The 20,063-nt window shown below is 50.9% G+C and overlaps 2 protein-coding genes across 2 annotated transcripts in view; one reads left to right on the top strand and one right to left on the bottom strand.

Moving 5' to 3' along the window:
* Positions 1-11,907, bottom strand: part of LOC139056192 (transcription factor HES-1-A-like) — a 145,082-nt gene extending 133,175 nt beyond the window's left edge. Inside the window, exons 1-2 of the mRNA XM_070534205.1 lie at positions 11,801-11,907; positions 11,523-11,599 (exon numbers count right to left, since the gene is read on the bottom strand). Of these exons, the coding sequence (XP_070390306.1) occupies positions 11,523-11,599; positions 11,801-11,844 (121 nt within the window). The 5' untranslated portion in view covers positions 11,845-11,907. The remainder of the gene's footprint in view (positions 1-11,522; positions 11,600-11,800) is intronic.
* On the top strand, positions 1,274-4,961 carry hry (bHLH transcriptional repressor hairy). The gene is made up of 3 exons (XM_070534204.1): positions 1,274-1,542; positions 1,850-1,945; positions 3,457-4,961. The coding sequence occupies exons 1-3, from the start codon at positions 1,498-1,500 to the stop codon at positions 4,102-4,104; spliced, it is 789 nt and encodes a 262-aa protein (XP_070390305.1). The 5' UTR covers positions 1,274-1,497; the 3' UTR covers positions 4,105-4,961.
* Positions 11,908-20,063: the final 8,156 nt, after the last annotated feature.

The following is a 20,063-nucleotide window of genomic DNA, read 5'->3' on the forward strand; positions in this document are numbered from 1 at the left end:
CATTTCGTTCATTTGCTACTGGTGAATCGAGACACACGTCGCAATGCGGATCTCGTTTCCGTTGAAAAGTAAAATTACCATGCAGTACGACACGGCGACCCGGAAGGAACCACGAGGACGTGTCTCGTGCGTCCTTTGTCAGGTATACACTCGCGTTCAATACGAGCTGCAAAACGGTGTCCACGGATGGAAGCGGCTCCAAGGCGCGTGGAAGTGCGCGTGGAAGCGAAAACACATGCATATGTGACCCAACTAGGCCGACCAGAAGAAAGAAATACGACGGGTTAGGCGGTGCAATCAGCGCGCATCGGTAAAGAGCGAAGCCTCCCCCACGCACGACCGGCCGAAGTCCTTCGGACTCTGACCCACGCAGTCAGAGCGGACCGCATGAGCGCGAGCCCGCCACTTCTCTCTCAGTCACCCCCTGCGCGCCAGCACTTCAATCCGGCGCACGGCAAGGCACCGGCGGCGCTTTAATTCGCGCAGTCGACTGCGAGAACCTTCATCGGCGTCGTCGCCCGGCGCAGAGCGGCGCGCGCGCCAGCGCTTTTCCACCCACGCGGCAGCAGCGGCACATGCCGCCGCAGGCTACGTACGCAGAGCGTGCGCGCGTGCTAGGCATCGGGCGCGCCCGGGCAGCTCGCGTGCCCGACGCGCCCTCTCCGCATCCGGAGGAAAGAACAAAAACAAAAAAAAAAGCGAAAGAAAAGAAACGACCGCGCGCGCGCTCAGCGCGGCTCGTGGTGGAGGGGGGAAGGGAGGGTATGAAGAGAGCGCACGACGGGGGGGCGATCGCATGCGGCGCGGCCTGTGGCAGCAGCGCGATGGAGGGGTACGAGGGGGGCTGAAAGAAGCGAGCGGCGGCGCGCCGACGCAGGCACCACCGACAGACGCACGCACACGCAGGCGGCGGCTGCGGCGGCAGCCTGTTTGCAGTGCAGCGGCACGTGTAGCAGCGGCGGAGGCGGCGGGCAGCCGGCAGATGTGGCCGCCGCGCGTCCCCCACACCCCCCGGCGGCGCGAGCCGGGGCGAGGGCGAGCCTCGCTGCCATTGGCTGCGCGAGCGTGGGAACGCGGGTGCCGAGCGTGTCTCACACGGACGGCGCACGCCTGTTTGACCTCGGCCGCTCGATAAAGGTCTCCTCCGGTGGCATTTTCCCACACTGGCTGCGGGCACGTGCTACCCTCCCAAGAGCGCCGGGTGCCCTTCCCCCTCTCCCCGCAGCTCGGCGCACGCTTCTTTCCTCCTCGCCCGGCAGCTTAGAAAAGGAGCTGCCTCGCGCCGCACGGGCGCATTGCCGTTGTAGAACGCGCGCCTGCTCTGTCGTCGCCGTTGAGCTCTCCGCTCTCCGGCACGCTCGCTTCCACTTCTAACGTGCGCCCCCTTGCCTCTGGCGGAGAAACTTCCTGGATTACTCTCGCGCGTCTCTGCAACATCTTCCGACTTGCTTCGCCGTGTGTTGGAACTCCTCTGCAACCACGACGCAAACCAGCAACATGCCTGCCGACAGGGCACCGAGCAAGGCCAGCGAACTGCGACGGGTAAGTTCTCGTTCTGCACTTATGCGGTTGTGTTACCCGTTTATGGGAGCTTACAATTTTTTCAAATCGGCAGTTCGAAGTTCTTTTTACCTACGTGGCACCGTAGCTTCAGTTTAATTCAATATGTTCTAAATGCACTTTAATTCAAATTGTTTGCCTACTTACAATTTTCAGTGCTAGTTACTTTCTTGTTCCAACATTTGACAAGCAGACATTTACCGCTTGTTTTTGATGTCGACATGGTGCGTGTCAGTGTATTGCCACCTTTGCATCGACTGACCTTGTTCTCCCACTTTTGTATTTGCAGAGTACCAAGCCCATCATGGAGAAACGTCGCAGGGCTCGCATCAACCACAGCCTCACTGAACTGAAGAATCTCATCTTGGATGCACTGAAAAAAGATGTAAGTATCTCGTCCGCAGAAACAGCACAGTTTGTTCTATTCCCGATTCCTAAACTGCAATCTTAGGTTTCTCCGCATATTACCATTATGTTACGCTATATCTCGCATTAGCGTATACCATATTAGCAGCTCAAATTCGCGCGTAACTTTACCGTGCAGCCGATTCCGCGCGGCCAAACAACACTTGCAAGTCTTCGAAAGTCGTACGTCGTCTCCTCTTTTCGGGTAACCACCTTTCAGGCGCACTTCTCGCAGGCAGCAAAAAAAATACTTCAAATCTCGGCCGATGCCTTCCTTCCAACGGTCGTCTCTCCTTCGGGGGGGGGGGGGGGGGGGTTCGTCGGAATGTCCAAACATTCCCCCGTTCCCGTGCAGTCGTAAGGAAGAGGGGGGGGGGGGTCGCTCGCGGCAAGTGAATGCGTGCCATCACCACCCTCCTCTCGGTGCGGAGGGGGGGAAGCTCTTCCATTCACCGCCGCGTCTCCCCTGCCCCGCACTTTTGAGAGCCCGGCCCGTTTCCCACGGTCGCCACCGTGCCAGATGGCGGGCGCGACGGGGCGACGCTCGCTGCTTCTGTTTGCATCGCCCTTCGCCGCCCTTCGCTTCTTCTTGGCTCGCCCCTCCCTCGTTTCCTGTTTGCGGCGTTTTTCTTGAACGGCCAGCCGGAAAGGAATTCGTTGGACCGACACCGGTGCAGTTGGCTACTGCCACTCTAGCGTAGCACTCATTTACGACGACCCGTCGTTATAGTAGTAGTAAGTCGCGGCAGTTGCAGTGAGCCTGCGTCAGCGGAACCGCGCGCTCATTCTAGGCCGGCGCTGGCTCCATGCGCAACCTTAATCACCGCTTGAGCGCCTCGCCACCTCGAAATTGGCATTGTAAGAGAAAGAAAACTCGGGCGTCTGACGAGACACGCGCCGCTGCGCGGTTGCTTCATCGCTCTTCGTTCTCTCTCTCGCTGAAGGAGGCAGTTGGGGGGGGGGGGGGGAGGGGGCGTTCATTGTCAGCGCCGACGGATTGCGCTCCGTAGTCGGCACGTGCGCTGGCAAGTGGCACGCGCTCCTTGGGTTGCGATAGCGCAAAAGAATAAAGGAAAGCGTTTCCTCACATTTCGCCTTTCTCTCGCGCTCGCCTTCGTGCTCTCTCTCCCTCCCTCTGCGCGCAGCTGCTCTTACGCTTGCAGCTGTGCGGATCACGCCATACTTTCTTTTTATAAAGTCGCCCGCGTGTGTCGTTCCTGCTGTATTTCTTTTTTCACTCCACGCTTCGGCACGTGCGACCGCTAACTTGTGCGCGACCGTATTAAAAAAAATAAGACTGCTCTGGTGGACTTTGTACCGCACCGTTTTTCCGAGACAAACCGGCAGTACGGTTTTCGAGACTTGCAAACGTTTTAACGGGCTGTCACGGCTTCAAACGTTATTACACTTAGAGGTCTATATTATGTATGTGTGTGTGTTTTGCAAACGACAGTGGTGTCTTACGAGCTTTCTTCTTTTCTCTTTTCCCAGAACGCACGGCACTCCAAACTGGAAAAGGCCGACATCCTGGAGATGACGGTCAAGCACCTGCAGCAGCTGCAGAGGCAGCAGGCCGCCCGCTCCATCGTCTCCGACAGTTCGGTGACCGACAAGTTCCGCGCCGGCTACCGAGAGTGCGCCGCCGAAGTCGGTCGCTACCTGGGACGCCTCGACGGCGTGGACGGCGCCGTCCGTCAACGGGTCATGGGTCACCTGGCCTCCAGGGTCTCCGAGCTGTCCACTCCTCCCCCGAGCCCCGGCAGCGAAGACGGCGGCCACTTCTTCAACGCCGCCGCCGGAAGCGTTCAACTGCTCCCCACGAGACTGCCTTCGGGCGAGATCGCCTTCCTGCTGCCCCAGCACTCCCAACTGTCCGTGTACGCGCCGGTCTCGCCGCCGGCCACGCCCGGTCTCGCCACGACCGCCACCTCCTCCGGCATCCTCAGTCCCGCCTGCAGCGAACGATCGGTGTCATCTTCGTCTGCGTCGCTGTCTTCGCCTCCAAGCCCGGTCTCGCCATCGTCCTGCTCGTCTTCCTCGACCTTCTCTCACCACCAAAGCCTCGGCTTGTACGGCGTCATGCCGGCGACGCAAGCCGCCGTCAAGGTCGAAGACGAAGCCGTCTGGAGGCCCTGGTGAAGCAGACGACGAGTCTGCTCCAGACGACGCACGCACCACTGCAAACCGGTGTCGGCGGAGGAAGGGTCCGGATGAGTCTTTATTTCCCGGTCCCGTGCTTCTGAGGTCATCCATCCACAGCCCTTCCCCCGTACACCGCTACAAAATGCACCATGATCTCTACGGACAGTTCCTCCCACCAGCGTGTTTTTTACACACGCGTCCCCGTCGATGTCCTTCCCCGTTGGACCCTCCCAGAACCACCGCAAGTGCCTTAACGTAAAGAACCATCCTGGGACTCTTTCAATGCGACAAACTGCGAATACGTTGCTGTGTTTTTCAAGAAGCAAATTGTTATCGCGCGCGTCCCCCCCAAAAAAACAGCATTGTTATCAGACGCGTTAAGTTATTTAAACCCACCTGTTATCGCGAAAGAAAGGGCACGTAGAAGGACTGACAAGGCGGCTTCTCGTTTTTTGTTAATATTGTATATAGTTATCAAAGTCAGATTGTTTACTGCAAGTGCTCTTGTCAAATCATCGCCTTCGCATGCGCGAGCATGTCTCATATGTGAAACTGCTTTCAATGTAGTTTTGTACTCCAACTGTGATATTTCGCTGCGATGGGTCTGGCCGTCAGCTCACGATGTGTTCGATCTGTTTTTTTTTTTCCTTCATTCATCGCACGGCGGCCTTACCTTCGCTACAAACCAACCCATCTTCAACTATACATTCGTGGCTTGTCGAAGCGTGCGAAATATTTATGACATTTTTTTTTTCTTGTACAATTATGTTTGAAGAGAAAAAGAGAAATTCTTCTCGGTCGGCCCTTCGATGCCGCCGAGTCTAAATAATAAACAAATGCTGTTTCGAACATGACCTGTGCCTCGTGAAGTCGTTACTCGTGCCCTGCTCGCTTGTCATGCGCGCAGGCGTGGACGAAATTTGCTCCGCTCAACAATGCGCGGTAGAACGCATCGACGCTCATGAAACGAACATTGGTAACGCTGCCATATGTCGGCTCAGCGACGATCGAGTGAAATAAAATGACGTGCCTAACACTGGCAAACCAATGTTTCGGCAGTTCAACGACGTACTTTCGTTAAAAAACAATAGGATCATAATTGCTGGAGAAAATAAAGGCGGACGCTCAAAGCATGCCGCAGCGTCAAACGTGGCGTAAGCGTGTCCATTAACCCTAAATATGAACGATATTGGAGGTATAAACAAAGCGGCAAGACAAGCAAAAGTGTTATGCCTCCATTCCGCCGAGTATAGTGTTAGGAAGTATACGGGTACACTGTTAAACGGCATCACTCCCGAGAGATACGTCAGTAGACAGGCGAAATACTTCCCTTCTGAAGTATGGCCACGTGTCCCTGCGCGAACACATGGCCGCACACAGAGACGCTCCACGTCTCGGCTCTTCAAGGATAGCCTGCCCACAATTCGATGAAGAGCGACACTATTAGTGTCGCCCTTCAAGCCTAGCAAGTAATGTTTCACGTTCCCAAGACCATGGCTAAACGAAAAAAAAAAAGCACTGATGATGATGTCAGTCCCATCTTGTGTCGTCAAGCCCGCACTGACAGCGTACGGACACAGCGTTTTCAAAACAGACGTAGTGCACTGCATTCGATCGCTGTGGCCTCCGTCTTGCCAGCCCTTTCTCGACGAGGTACTGAGCCGACCAGATGCATCCCTTAAATTTCGCGATAGAAGCCTAAGCGGTAATGCATCAATGTGGAGACTAGAAATTCAAAGTAACTTACTAGGTGGTCTTATGGTTCCTCTAGAATGCGATGCAAGCCTTATTTACCGATAAAACGCCAACCAAGGACGAGGTTACAGGTTTTCAAAATGTATTACGACATAGAGAGAAGGGAGGCATCGACAACAGGCTTTCGCTTATTTTGTTCTTATTTTTCAACGGCCCGGAAGCCAGTGAATGCACTACAGAACGATTTGAAAACGATTGCCTCATGCGAGCGCCTTTGACGAGGTGGTGCTGTCCGTGCACGCGGCCACATTCACTGCCGTCCTTTCTCTCTTATTTCTATTCGCCCTTTCCTTCCGTTCCCCAGCGTAGGGTAGCCAACCAGACGCTTTTCTGCTTAACACCTGCCAATCATCTATTTCTCTTCCAAGCCTTCATTCGCGGTGAGTGTGTCAGACGTAGACGCGGGTTGCATGAAGCCCGGCATTGGGGGTTGCAGTGCCAGTGGCGACATCTCGTGGCACTCAGCTCAACTAAAGTGCGCAGATCACTGGCCGATGGCAAAAATATTTTACAGCGAAGCGTTCTTCGGCACACACAGTTTGTGGTGACGCTGTCACGGCCGATTAAACTGAGCCGATTCCGGAGACGTGTGCAATCACAGGTGGTGACATGATGGGCCGATCCTGGTTCCCTCACAAGGGTTTTAATGAGGCTTTTTTAATCGCTTTCATGTCGACGTCGCATTTCCAAGTCTTTCCCTGACCACAAGTTCTTCTTTTCTTCCTTTAATCAAGAGCCTTACATCGCAGCACCAGCACGCATATCTCATCGCACCTGCCATCCACTTCAAGTAGCACGCCCACGCGCTCGGACAACCACCGTCACTGCCTCCCTTTTCTTCCGAACCGCCACAGACTAGAACGGCCTGCCCCAACATCGCTACTACCACTTGTCCACCTTCGCTTATAGAACTTGTAGCAGACCATTTTGTTAAATGATCATTTCTCATGATGTTTTTTTGCTTTTTTATAAAAACCCACCCCTTATGTAATGCCCGTAGGGGGGACTGTTAAGGTAATAAACTGAACTGAGCTTTAACGTATGCCGGTTCCTGAAGCAGTGCAACGTCGTTGCACTAGCTAGATGACTAACCAAAAGAGATAACCAATAAGTAAATGTTTTCAGGTGATCTACCGGGAAGCTACCTATCGAACTTTGCATCCTCCGATATGTCCAATGACCAATTTTCTTGTATCTTCTCTTTTTCGAAGAATCGTATGACATATATAATGATAACGTTACAATTGCTACGAGCGACGCATAACGTCACCACCAGTGCTGCTGCTGCTCCAAGAGATACCTCGATATTCCAGCATGCGTCAGCTCTATGCAGTATACTGAACCTCAGCATCGAGCTAGGTTCGCGGATCAGGCTTCTCATATTTTGAGTCACGTGAAGGTCCTGGACCTCGATGTTGCAGAAAAAATCCAGGCAAGTCTAAGAGCGTCTAAAATAATTTATTGCAATAGCTGTCTATGTATCTGCACCGGTTTCGTTTCTCCGGACATCATCACACAGAAAGTGGTCACGTGGGAGCAGGACGTCACGACGCCGTTGGCACTCGCTCCGGCTCTTTCGTATCGCGTCGTGTGTTCTGTTATCCTGCTATATATACCTCGGGACGTGGACATCGGACCGTGCTACGTCGCGACATCGATAAGCTACACATCTGCGTCGTGGAGTAGCGGATATATAAGCGGAGGTATTCAACCACTTTCACAGTGGACTCACCTCTCTCTGTTTCTCTCTCTCTCTCTCTCTCTCTCTCTCTCTCTCGTTTTTGCTTCATAGGCGCTTGCGCGTTTTCGGATACTCAGCGTCAAAAGGGTGGCTGTGGAGGGTGCGTCATGCGGAGAAGGATACGCGCCTATATGTCTGGACATAAGCGGCTGCGCATGGTCAGTTTTAAACGTGCGCGGTCAGGTGGACAGGCGGCTGCAGGCTCGTGCGCGTTATGCTGTCGGCCTCGCCAGGCCGTGTCGTATACGTAGACGCTTGGAGCCATCGGAGCGTGTAGCCCGGCCGTGCCCGCCTTGTTTGTGCACGTGCCCCGGTATTGCGTGCAGGTATACAAAACGTATACGCGCGAAAAAAAAAAATAGCAGAACCGCGCGCCAATCAGGGCCACCAGCCCTTGTCCCGCTTTTCACTTCCTGTGCCCGACGCGGAGCGCGGAACCGCTGCCACAGGCAGGCTTAAGCGAACTCCTGCTAATTGTTCAGCGTCCTCAAATCCGGGACACCATGCAGGGTCGCTGTATATAGGCGTCGTTCCGTATACTGGAAATAGGATGATCGAGAGAGATAGAGAAAAGACAGCCTGAATCGACGTTTTTTTTTTTTTGAAACTTTATCGCGACGTTCATGTTCCGTATACTCGGTTCATTTCGGCGAAAATGCAACTTCAACGGTGGCTGTGGCCGCTAAACACCAAAAGGTTAAAACACGAAGATCAAATGACAGCTCGCGAAGCCTCGACCTGGTGAAGTTCAACCTCAACCTGGTCAGCCCTACAACATGAGGCGAGGTCGGTGGGGGTGACAAACAACGAAGTTGGCATTGACTATATATACTCGGAACTCCCGAGTTGAGTTTATGAGCGTCAGATGGAGGTCGAGTTGAGGTACGGCTGGCGCGTGTTGAAAGCTGAAGTGAGGTCTTCTGAAAGCAGCCCAACATCAGGGTTCAGGTTGACGTACAAGATGAGGTTGAGACCGAGCGAAGTCGTCAAAAAAAAAAAAAAAGGAATGATTGGAGGTATAGGTGAGATCAAGCCTAGCGATGTTGTTTGCCCACCTATGCTAAAGACCCCCAAAGAGGAACATTAAGTTAATCCTTATTAGTCAATTCTGCTTGCGTAAAGGAAGTCATCGCTCCTGATATTTAGTATTATTCACCCTCACCATGGAAACACGCATGGTAGGCTACAGAAAGAACACTAAAGTAGGGTAGTGAAGTCATGCGTAAATTGCCGTACAGACTCCCCGTGATCTCATGAACTCTCGTTCACGACGTCATAGCTTGCTTTTCACTCAGATCTCCACGGAGCTACGGTTAGGTCAGTCGACCTAAGGAAGTCACTGCCATGGTCGATAGTTACTGCGCAGATTCCTGATGCGGCGAATGATAACACCGCTGCTGTTGCAAACGCAGTCGCTCCGTACAATCCACCAATGTCGGAAAGCCTAGATTTCTATGAAGGACAAGACTTTGTCTAATTCCTTCGTGCTTGTCCACGTAGAAACTGGGAGTTGGAATTCAGTAACAGATACGACATATTATCAGCGAAGCTTATATAATGTAAGACCCAGGCTCCTAAGGAGAGTGTGCCGAGTGCAGCAATAGATACTTCAACGCATTTGGTTGGTGCCGATCTGCCGATCGGCCACCTCTAAAAAAAAATTAAATTATGGGGTTTTACGTGCCAAAACCACTTTCTGATTATGAGGCACGCCGTAGTGGAGGACACCGGAAATTTCGACCACCTGGGGTTCTTTAACGTGCACCTAAATCTAAGTACACGGGTGTTTTCGCATTTCGCCCCCATCGAAATGTGGCCGCCGCGGCCGGGATTCGATCCCGCGACCTCGTGCTCAGCAGCCTAACACCATAGCCACTGAGCAACCGCGGCGGGTCGGCCACCTCTCCGCCAGCCCGAGTGCCGCAAGTACACTGTAGTCTTCGGATAATGTACACCACTATGCTCGACTCCTACTATAAAACCCTACAAACCAGGACTGCAGGGTAACTGTATGCGTACATGTTTACGGACACCCTCAGATTTCGAAACTATGCGGGTGCGACGGATCTGGAATCAATGCTTAGGCTCTATCTGTCCCGGAAATGTAGCTTCGAAATTCCCGATACACCGTCCACGTTTTACCCTTCGTGCAGCTTCCAAAGATGGCGTCGTTATGGCCGTTCATTTTAAACCTCTCAAGCTACAAAGTTTCGAGGGCTTTATGTTCATTGCCTCGTTAGTGGACATGTTGCATAGGTAGGTGTTAGATAAATCAGCAGGGACAGTACCAGCAGTAAGGACGAGAAAAACGACGGTAGACCTTAGTCCTCTTATTACGTACGGCAAGACCGCGAAGGCGTATGTGTGAATCCGTGTCGTCTGTTCTCGCGCACTTCGTAGTTCGAATGCTTTATAGACAGAAGCTTGCGTTAGACGAGGCACTAAATCGGCGGCGTCGGCGTACGAACGGGAGTGGGGTAGACGCCACCCGCCGCCACGGCCGCATCCAAGCGGGCCGCGGATGATACAGCGGCAGCGCAACGACCCTCGCTCGGACGCAGGGGCGCGTGCGTCCGCCGTTTGTCTCTCGCCAGCAGCCACGAAAAAAAAAATAAAAGGGGCGGTCACCGCTGGACGGGCCGCACCCTGCATCGCACGCATGAACCGGCGGCGGCCTTTTTGCGGCCCCGTCGCGCGGTGCCAGCAGCGGAACCACACGTGCCGCGCACGGCGTCCGCTGGCGCGGGAGGGCGGTGACGCCTGCCCGCCGCCGAAAATAAAAGGCCAGCGCCAGCGGCGCTTTGTGTGCCGCCGTGCGCTTAGCAAGCGCATCCTGCGGCGTCGAAGGGCGTGCCTGCACAAAACACACACAGGAGATACGCTGCTGCACGCGCCGCGACGTTGGATGCACGCGCGCACTGCAAGATATGTAGTTTGGATATGTAGGCGAGCGAGCGCTGCGGCCGTTGGCGGCGACGCGCGTAGCAGACGACACGGAGTCCCGCACTTCGCGCAGACGACACCCTGCGGAGGAAGCGACGAGGAGGGACGCGGCGCGTGTGACCGGACACGTGAAGCGTGCCAAGCCTCGCCCGCCTCCACTCGTGCGACTCACTTCCTCGTCACTAGGTTGCACTTGAGGTCGTTAGGGTCCTTATGACGACCGTGAGGTCTGCGATAGCTGCAGTAGCGCGAAAATTTGTCTGGTGCACGTTGTGATTACGCGAGTAGAGCGACGCGCTTTGTCGTCTCTTCCGGATACTCCAAGAACCCGTTTGTTCACTGGAGCAAAATTTGTCAAATCAGCAACTATTCGCGTCATCTGTGGCTGTCGAGGGAGCTAATGAACGCCGCCGTTACTCAGTGCTTCGGCAATACATATCTGCGACGAATTTCCGCTTCACAGGCTGCTTACATCTACGCTCGCACTGGGTACGAAAAGAAGATTACACAAGACTGTCTTACATTCACGCATGCAGAATTCTTACCCCGATTGATTCATTCAACCAGTAATTCAACTTTGTTGCTCGTGGGGCGCCTCTTTAACCTTCAATCCTTTTTTTTTATCGCTTTCTGGCGCACGTACACACACAAGCACTTGCCGCCAACACTAGACGTCACAATACAGCGGAATGTGTCAGTTTGTTTATTTACGTTGTTCCAGACAGCGTTCCGGCTTTTTTGGAGCAGTACCCACAGGGAATTTCGCAATTCGTACTGCTGAGGACAGCTGCACACGTCAACATCACTCTCCTTTGATTACAGCATCCCTTAGCTTCGTTTGAGTCACGCGACAACGCTAATCGAAACGAAAGTTGGTTGATCTAGGACACGTCGCGACATCTGTGGCCGACGGACCAACTAACGTTCGTCGGCCATGCGTTTGCCGTAGATCTCGGATCTCGGATTCAAGCCTCACCTGACGTTCTGGCGCGGTCAAACGGGGCTGTCCTAAACGATGGCGAACTGGGCAGTAGGCACGGCGGCCAGGCGAAGCTGTATACAAAGAAAACGAACAAATAAAAGGGATTTCGCTCACAATGGGGCTCATTTGGAAAACAGGCTCATTTGTGCACTTTTCTTAGCCGGCTGGAAACGCACGCTCGAGATCGCTCTTTCCTCGTTGCAAAGCGTCCGTCGAGATTTAAACGCCGCTGTAATCACCCGCCCGCCTCCTAATTGTCCTCGCCTGCTTACTCGGCACTCGCAGTGTAAGTGCATGTCGTCTGGAAGGCGCCCATACATTTGCCCGTTGCCTCGGCGTGCGGTGGTCGCGAGCTTGCGGAATATTGTCGCGTCCACGCTTGTTCGCATCTCGCATGCCTAAGCGGCGAAGGCGACCGCGTGACAATCTCACGTTTTCCTTCTGCGCATATGTCGACAAAATAGCGAGGAAAAAAAAAAAAGACGTGCGTGACACGCGTACGCACAGTATGCCTTGTGCGCATTGCTATAGTGTATAACCGTTTTATAACTTGCGGCCAGACGAATGTGCTTACCAGAGCCGGCAAATACTTCAGGACAATGACGATCAGGCAACGGCCCCTGGTTCGTTCCCGTGTTTCTGTACCAAAAGTAAATAACTGAGTGAGACGGACTGCGTTGCTTCCCAGATCTCCATCCTTTAATTAGCATGCACCCTCGTGCCACTGATGATACCACGCGGGCGAAACGCGACCATTGTCTTGTACTTGCAAAACAGTGCTGTTCTGGATCACGTGTTCAGGATCCTGCCAAATGGTGCCACATTGTCGAATTTCGCCGTGCTGGCGTTTCTTTAGCTGTAAGTGACAGAGGCCAGCAACCCCGTGAGTCATAGAGTTAGCCTGCTAATTCTATGATGTGAGCCAATCAGAGCTGACAAAATGGCTAATTTGATAACATGGCGGGCAGCGCCGAGTAGGTGGTGTCCCAATCCACGCGCCAGCGATGGCTATCTCTGGCTAAGTGGAACCGATCTCGGGGGCCATGCTTTAGCTGGCTGCGTGCGCCAAAAGCGATTGCAGAGCCGGAAACGCGTCACAGAGGCCATGCTTTGGGGAACTGATGTAGAAGCATGCGGTCTACGGCTTTGATTACTCGAAATATAGAAATACCTGAAATTGGCTGCGCGAAAAGTGTCGGTGTCCTTACCGCCAGTCAAGGCCTTGAGCTTGAACGTTACAGGAGCCCTGAGTTGTTATCTTAGATTGCCTATATGGGCCCCGAAATTATGCCACGCAGTTCTCAACTATATATAATTATGTACCGCAGGTGTAATTTGAGTTCGCTGAGGAAATCATATAGGGGAAATAAACATTGCCTTAATTGAAATGTTCAATCCTCAAGAAAAATGAAAATTATGGAATTTAAAGTGACACAAAAGGCGAATAATAACTGAAGCTAAAGTGATAGACTAATGCTCGAAAGCGCCTAAGGCGTCAGCATTATCGCGAGCATAGTTGTAACAATCGAGAAAGTGACGTAAATGCAGGACACGATTTGCGACTCACCCGGGACATTCAAGTACTAGTCCGATTACGTAGGCACACCTCATCGTAATTTTGTCACTAGTGTTCAAACTCTCGTAATAAAAAGACAATTGCATTGCATTATGAGACGAAAAAGAAATTATACATGTCCAGTTCTATTGAATGTTTAGAAAAATGAACTCATTAAACGATATACCGTCGACAACAACGCAGATGGTCGAACGGTTTCGTTTTCGCGTTTCAGTAGTTTCGTTATCGCGTAGTGCTGCGCTGGTTTTGCTGGATCACGAAACTCACACAAACTGCAAATAGCAGAGGACTCTATGGCCATGCGATGTCGCGGGATGCCCGAACGGTCCACGACACTTGATGAAAAGCAGCTGCTGCCAGCGGCGAATCCAACGCTCTGTCTTGGCTCAGTTTTCCCATGGCTTCGCGGAAAAAAAAAAAAGGTGTAGCGCCGTCTCAGTTCAGGAGAAAATCGCGAATGAAGAGACTGCGTACCGGGGCCGTTGCACATGCGATCACCGCGCCCTCTCCTGTCATTGGCGAGTAAAACGAATACTTTTGACGGCACGAAACAAGCGCTGTCTGGTTTCTGGAATGGTTTTTTAACAGTCCACGTTGACTTTGTTTGCCTTTAGTGTCCCTTTACCGTACGAAATCGACTCGCATATAATTCAGGGACGTCGTATAGTGCATGCATGGTGTGACTCCGGAATTAATTTTGACCACTTGTATTTCCCGAAGCGCCCCTAAAGACCTAATAAGCAGATCCCCGAGCCCCCTTTTTACGTTCCGCCGCCATCGGAATGCGCCCGCCGAGGCTGGGTTCGAACTGGCGACCTCGTACGCGGCAACATCGATCACGCCGTAACCATTGAGCTATATATCGCGGTGGGTAATCCTGCTCCGGGATTTTGAAGGTTGAAGGTTGAAGGTTGAAGGTTTATTTCCGCAACGGGTGTTGCGAGGACAGCCAGGGAAAAAGCTGTATAGACAGCTTGAGAGGTCCTGGCTTCCTCTTACAGTGCAGCATTGACGGCGGCGGAGTACAACAACAAACAAAACATGAGGAGAAAAACAAATAAAACAAAAAAACACGTACGTTCGGTACAGAGAATGAGACATGCACGTTCAGTACGCAGTACATTGTACTTGTACAGTACAAAACTACACGAACATTTGGGGCAATTCTTTCAGAGAAATATTGGATAAATCAATATTCTCGTAGCAGTACAAATGGTTCAGAAGGGTCGGTAAGGTATGCTGCAACATTTGTTTGCCATAGTTTGTGCGGCATTTCTTAACATTCCAAGGTTCTGTTGTGCGGGTATCATACACAGTTCTGCTCTGCTCTAACCCAGCAAGTCTAAGGAAGGAGTCATCATTTTTCTTCATGGCGAGTTTATATTTATAGCACAGTCTGTAGTTATACATGGACTTCATCTGTATAATGTTGTGTTGATGGAAAAGGCCTGCAGTGTGGAAGAAATACGGCACTTTACATGCAATGCGTATAATACGTTTTTGTAAGACAGTGAGTTTGTTAATGTTTCCAGCTGTTGTTGTTGCCCACACCATACATCCGTAGTTGGCTATGGAAGAGAACAAAGAGTGGTAAAGTAACAAGTTAACTGATGTAGGAAAATTAAAGCAATTGCGGCGCATGATACCAACTGTTCTGGAAAGTTTCTGAACTACGTAATTAATATGATCATTCCAAGACATATCTGCTGCAAAGTAAACGCCCAGAGTTTTCACAGACTGCACAAATTCTATTCTGGTATTGTTTAATTCAATTAGAGGAGGTTCAAAGTGTTTGTGACGTGGGTGAAACATGACTGCTGCAGTTTTGCTAACGTTAATTCTTAAGTGATTATCAGCCGCCCAAGTATTTATTTCTTTTAAGGTTTTATTAGCTCGATTTGCGAGATCAGCAGTTGAAGTACCCGAAAAAAACAAGCTGGTGTCATCTGCGTAAATTATATACTTAGCAGTGCTGTCGATGTGGACAATATCATTGACATAAAGAACAAAAAGAAACGGACCCAAAATGCTCCCTTGCGGAACGCCGGAAGCTACCGCTTTCAACTGGGAGCATTCATTTGGTTTTGTTCATTTTGTCTCTCTGCTTGTACGAGGTCCGTTTGAAATAGCTCAAGTACGACCCGCCCACACGCACTCAGTGCTCACTCTCTCCCCTTTTCCTCTTTCTAGTCCCCTTTCCCCCACCCCCAGTGTAGGGTAGCAAACCGGATGCTCTTCCGGTTGACCTCCTTGCCTTTCCTGACCTTGCTTTCTCTCTCTCTCTCTCGCGCGCGATCCGAATCCGACGACAGAGGTGGCGAAAGATCCTTAGGCAACCGAGCGTGTATTCTGACGAAGGCCGTGCCACGGCCGAAACGTTACAACATTAAAAATGCAATTTTCGTGTGCTCCTTCGTTTATTCAACTACCTATGCACCGGACCTACAGAACTTTTCCTTGAAATATATATATATATATATATATATATATATATATATATATATATAAGCTCCCTCCCTTACAATCCGTGACAACGTACGAATTCCAAGCACGTTCCTCCCACAAAAACGCAGAGCAGCACGCATATGCCCTTCGCCTCTGGAAGAGAGCCGAGCCTGCTCAAGTTCGCTTACAGCTTAATGACCTTGCTCCACTATTGCAAATGCTAGGCTAATTGGAGAATAAATAAGGTCGTTGTTTTAAGCCAAAATGTGAGCTATGGCTGAGCAATATATCGATATCACCCACAAAATTTGCCCTTTACGTTCAGGTTTCGTCCTGTAAGCAGTGACACAAAGTCCGATCTGTACTGGGAAAGCAGTTTTAAACACGCGTAACTGCGCGACGTCAGACGTATGAGTGAATCCAATTGGCCGGCGCATTTCTGCAAATTGTGTATGGGTTGGACATCGTACATATAACCTTGTAATTATTGTGCACGGCATGCGTGCGTGGGTGATCTCGGGGGCCATGTTTCGTGCCTGCCGGTGCCCGCCGGCGATCGTCTTAATGGGCGATGTCCAAAACCCGACGTCTATAAACTGTTTCCGGTTCCAAAAATTGCTTCCGCTGCATTCAACCAGCAAAAGCATAGCCTTTAAGATTCTCATTTAAAATCCAGACGACGCCACCTTGTGAGGCGTGTTCACAAAGTGGTTTGCAATGAGCGAGAGGAGTAAAGGGATCCGAAGTGCTCGATTTCTTGTTAGTGATTCGCGAGACGATTACAAAGAAATAGAGAACATTCAAATTTTGGTATGCAAACTGGAGGAACATATTAGACGTGTTATATATACGTATACAGATGATGCGACTTTGCTTGTTCGTTATCCCTAACGACATTCCATATGACATCACTCCACCTCTTCTACTAGAACTAAAGCTACAACAAGCCGGCGATTTCCTGATATCACGATGAATCCAAGTATACGTCCGTTTACGTACAGTCCTCAACTTCTTGCATTTGAGCTCAAGATTATTCACATGGACACTGCACTAAGCGCATCGCGCCTCTTAATTGTAACAACTAATCACAGGCATGCGCATTATGTTCAAAATTAAGATGGTGGCGCGAGTGAAAAAAAATGAAAACGGAAGAAAGAGAAACTTTTGTTCGTGGAGGAAGGCACAGCTTGCCAAAAAGCGCGTTCCGTTTCGCATTCTCCTTTTTCTTTAAGTCCGGCCTTCCTCCAGCGCGTCCGTGAATGCTTGCATAATAACCCGCACCTCCGAAGCAAAGAACGAGACAATAATGAGTCGAGATCAGAGATAGGCCTAGCGCGAGCGAGAGATAAGGGGCTCGCTCTCAGTTCGACGCAGAAGCGCGCGCCGCCTATGCTATGTGTTCTCTACTCCGAAGAAGGAACGGATGGGGGCCACCGAAAGGCTGCCAACACGTGCTCTCGCTGCGTGCGGCGCGGCGAAGCCGACCTTGCTACCACCACTCTCGCGGCCGTCTTCATTATAGCTAAGCGGGGAAAGAAACAATGGAAGGTCCACGGCCTACGAGGCAGGGTCCGCGCCGCTGGGCAAGGACAGCTGGTGTAGAGAAACTCGCCAGCACGTCTGCACACTGAGGTGAAGGCACACCACTCCGTTCTCCGTGTGCATGCTTTGCAAGTTAACCGTGCGCAATTTGCGAGTGTCCGAGAAAGAAAGAAAGAAAGAAAGTAAGAAAGAAAGAACAGAAACACGCTTCCTTAGAAAATTGCGGGCTCGTTGGCACGTGCCGCTTCGCTGGAGAGAATGGAAAGAAAAGGCAGCGCGCAGTTGCCCCGGAACCGCGTGCGACAAAATCGCGTGGTTCGCCGCCACCCGCGTGAATGCCAAGCGATGACGTCAAGCGCAAACTAAGAGACGCGCGAGCCTTATCGTCGCTTAGCTTTCTACGCGTTAAACTATAAGGGCGCGAGTTGTCACCAACATAGCCGCAGGCGTGATAACCGAGAATTGTCAGGGGGGGGGGGGGGGGCGGGGGGTAGGCAATAAGTGGACACTTCACCCTCGCTCTCCCGTCAAATATGCGTGTACGTGTGATTGTCGACCTCCTTACCCTCGCTTATACCTCTGAAAGCCGGCATTGTCAACTGCGCACTGGCAAATCCAACGAAGCAACAGCTGAAGCCAAGTTTCTCGGAAAGTACGTCAGCATATAGTGTTATTTTGCTATTAGTTTATATGCGCTGTTTATACAGCGAGGACTGTCTTTTGCTCCTCGTCATCACGCCCGGTTTGCTGTTCTCTGCGGTTTCGCAAGTTTCACCTCCGACCGCTTGCACCATCCGGAGTTTCTTGGGGCCGTCTAACCCTGTTTGAAAACTCAAAATTAAACTGTGTTGATATAACTATTTTGGTGTTTTCAAAGAAAGTTACGCTCCACTCAGTCGGCTCAGCCATCTGTGATTGACGATCAGCTCTGGTAATTATAACTGTGACTGACGCGTTTCCGCTCAAAGGGCACACTGGCTCTCCCCACGTTCATTTTACAGCCACGAGGAGAAGTTGTGGCGCGCACAGACGGTCAGCGCGCTGACGTAGACAAACGAAACGAGGCGAGTAGCATTTACGTTGGCAGTTCTTCGGGCGTTATCTTCGTGGGGCCAGTTTATCGGAGCTACAAGAAGTTAATTTTGGCTTGCGAGTATCTCAACAACTGATGGCATTTCTATATGACTGCGTAAATTGATTCCGCCTCCCGCGGCGGTCCTCCTCCAATGCTAGACAATGGAGAGTTTTAGCGGGTTTGGCATTCCGGTAAACATGGGTCGTTTGCGCTGGTTACCGTACGTGCAGGGGCGTAAACGTGAGCCACCTTAGAGCCTCCTAGTGTCTCTATATATGCTCCCAAAGCTCCCTTTGGGAGAATGTAGAGAGATACTAGGGGGCTCCCTTTGGGAGCATATACAGGGCCATTCCGCCGGCTTGGTGGTGCAAAGCTCAACCAGACAAACACAGAGCTAATAGATAGTTTTAGAATAGCGTTTACTATATTAAACCACGTCAGCTCGGCGTTGATGGGAGCAAAGCGCACCGTATGTTTATGCAGCAGGAAAACTTGTGAGCGCGCGCAATCTCGGAAGCCATGGTCGGTTTCGCCTAGTTCACACGCTCGCCACAAGAGCGCGCTGGCTGCCGGTACCCGGCACAGGTATCTGTACCTGAAAAGCGCGGACACAGAACGGAGGAAGAGCCCAAGTTGGAAACTAAGTACAGGGTGATTGAAAGTGTAAATAGGCAACCAGGGGTCATCAAAAAGAAAGTGACAGAGAGATAGTGAATAGGATGTAAGGAATGCAAACAACAACAACAACAACAACAACAACAACAACAACAACAACAACAACAACAACAACAACGGCGACGACGACGACAACTATCTTGTAGATGTACAAAAATGAGAAGAATTTAGAAGGAAAATTTGTGCAATAACACAAAAGGCATTGCTTTGCTATTTGAGGCCTGAGTGGGATGCCTATAGACAAAAACATACCGGAGCAAATATTCGCAACAAGGTGAGGCATGCGTATGCTGCAGCGAAAATCTGGAGACCCCTCAGCCCGTAGGTAACGCGCACCTTCCAGAAGCGCTTGGATTTAAAGTGGGCGGTGTAGCATCAACCGGTCAGCAGTCGAGCCAAGAAAGGGTCGTTGCGAGTATCGGTGGGGGAAAAAAAAAAAGCAGGGAAGTGATTAATATTACCGGATCAGTTACAGGCTTAGGTAGCGGTACAAGGTAGATATAATAAATGCTTTCGGGAAGAGAAAAAAAAATTAAGGAGATGTATAGAAAAATGCTAGAATGAAAAGCATGTATAGCATATAGCATACCTGATCAACTCGAGCAAGCCAAGCGACTATTCGCTATCGCCCCCGTTTTAAAGGGGATGGTAATAATAATAATAATAATAATAATAATAATAATAATAATAATAATAATAATAATAATAATAATAATAATAATAATAATAATTTGCACGTGCGCACGCCCGTTGTGTCCCGTGTGGCATTTGTATTGGATGTTGAACTATAAAATCAGTGTGGAAGGTAATATTACGTTTGCATAGGATGTGGATCAGAGGTAACACACGACATGAGGTGGACAAGCGGGCCTTTCACTCAAAGGCGCCAAACTGTGATATCAAGCTCACAGCGTGTCTTTTTAATGACCGCGATTTTATTCTAACAATAAAAAAACTTTGGCAATGTCATGTTTGTCTGTTAATTCGTAAATATTGGGGAAAAAATTATATCTCGTAAAAGGCCCTGAGAAGACGGAGGATGGGAGACGAAGGAGGTGACACAGAAGTGCTCGTTTCTTGCGAGAGTGCTATACGCATATCCTTGCTATTGCAAGAAAAATAAAACTGTCACCAACAGTGGCAGAAAGTTCTCGTGTTTTCACGGCATCGAAACCACAACAACATGGCGCTTGAGGAGTACTGCGCAGCTTCGACTGCTGAG

Source organism: Dermacentor albipictus, chromosome 2, assembly GCF_038994185.2.
Source record: "Dermacentor albipictus isolate Rhodes 1998 colony chromosome 2, USDA_Dalb.pri_finalv2, whole genome shotgun sequence".
Classification (NCBI taxonomy): domain Eukaryota; kingdom Metazoa; phylum Arthropoda; class Arachnida; order Ixodida; family Ixodidae; genus Dermacentor; species Dermacentor albipictus.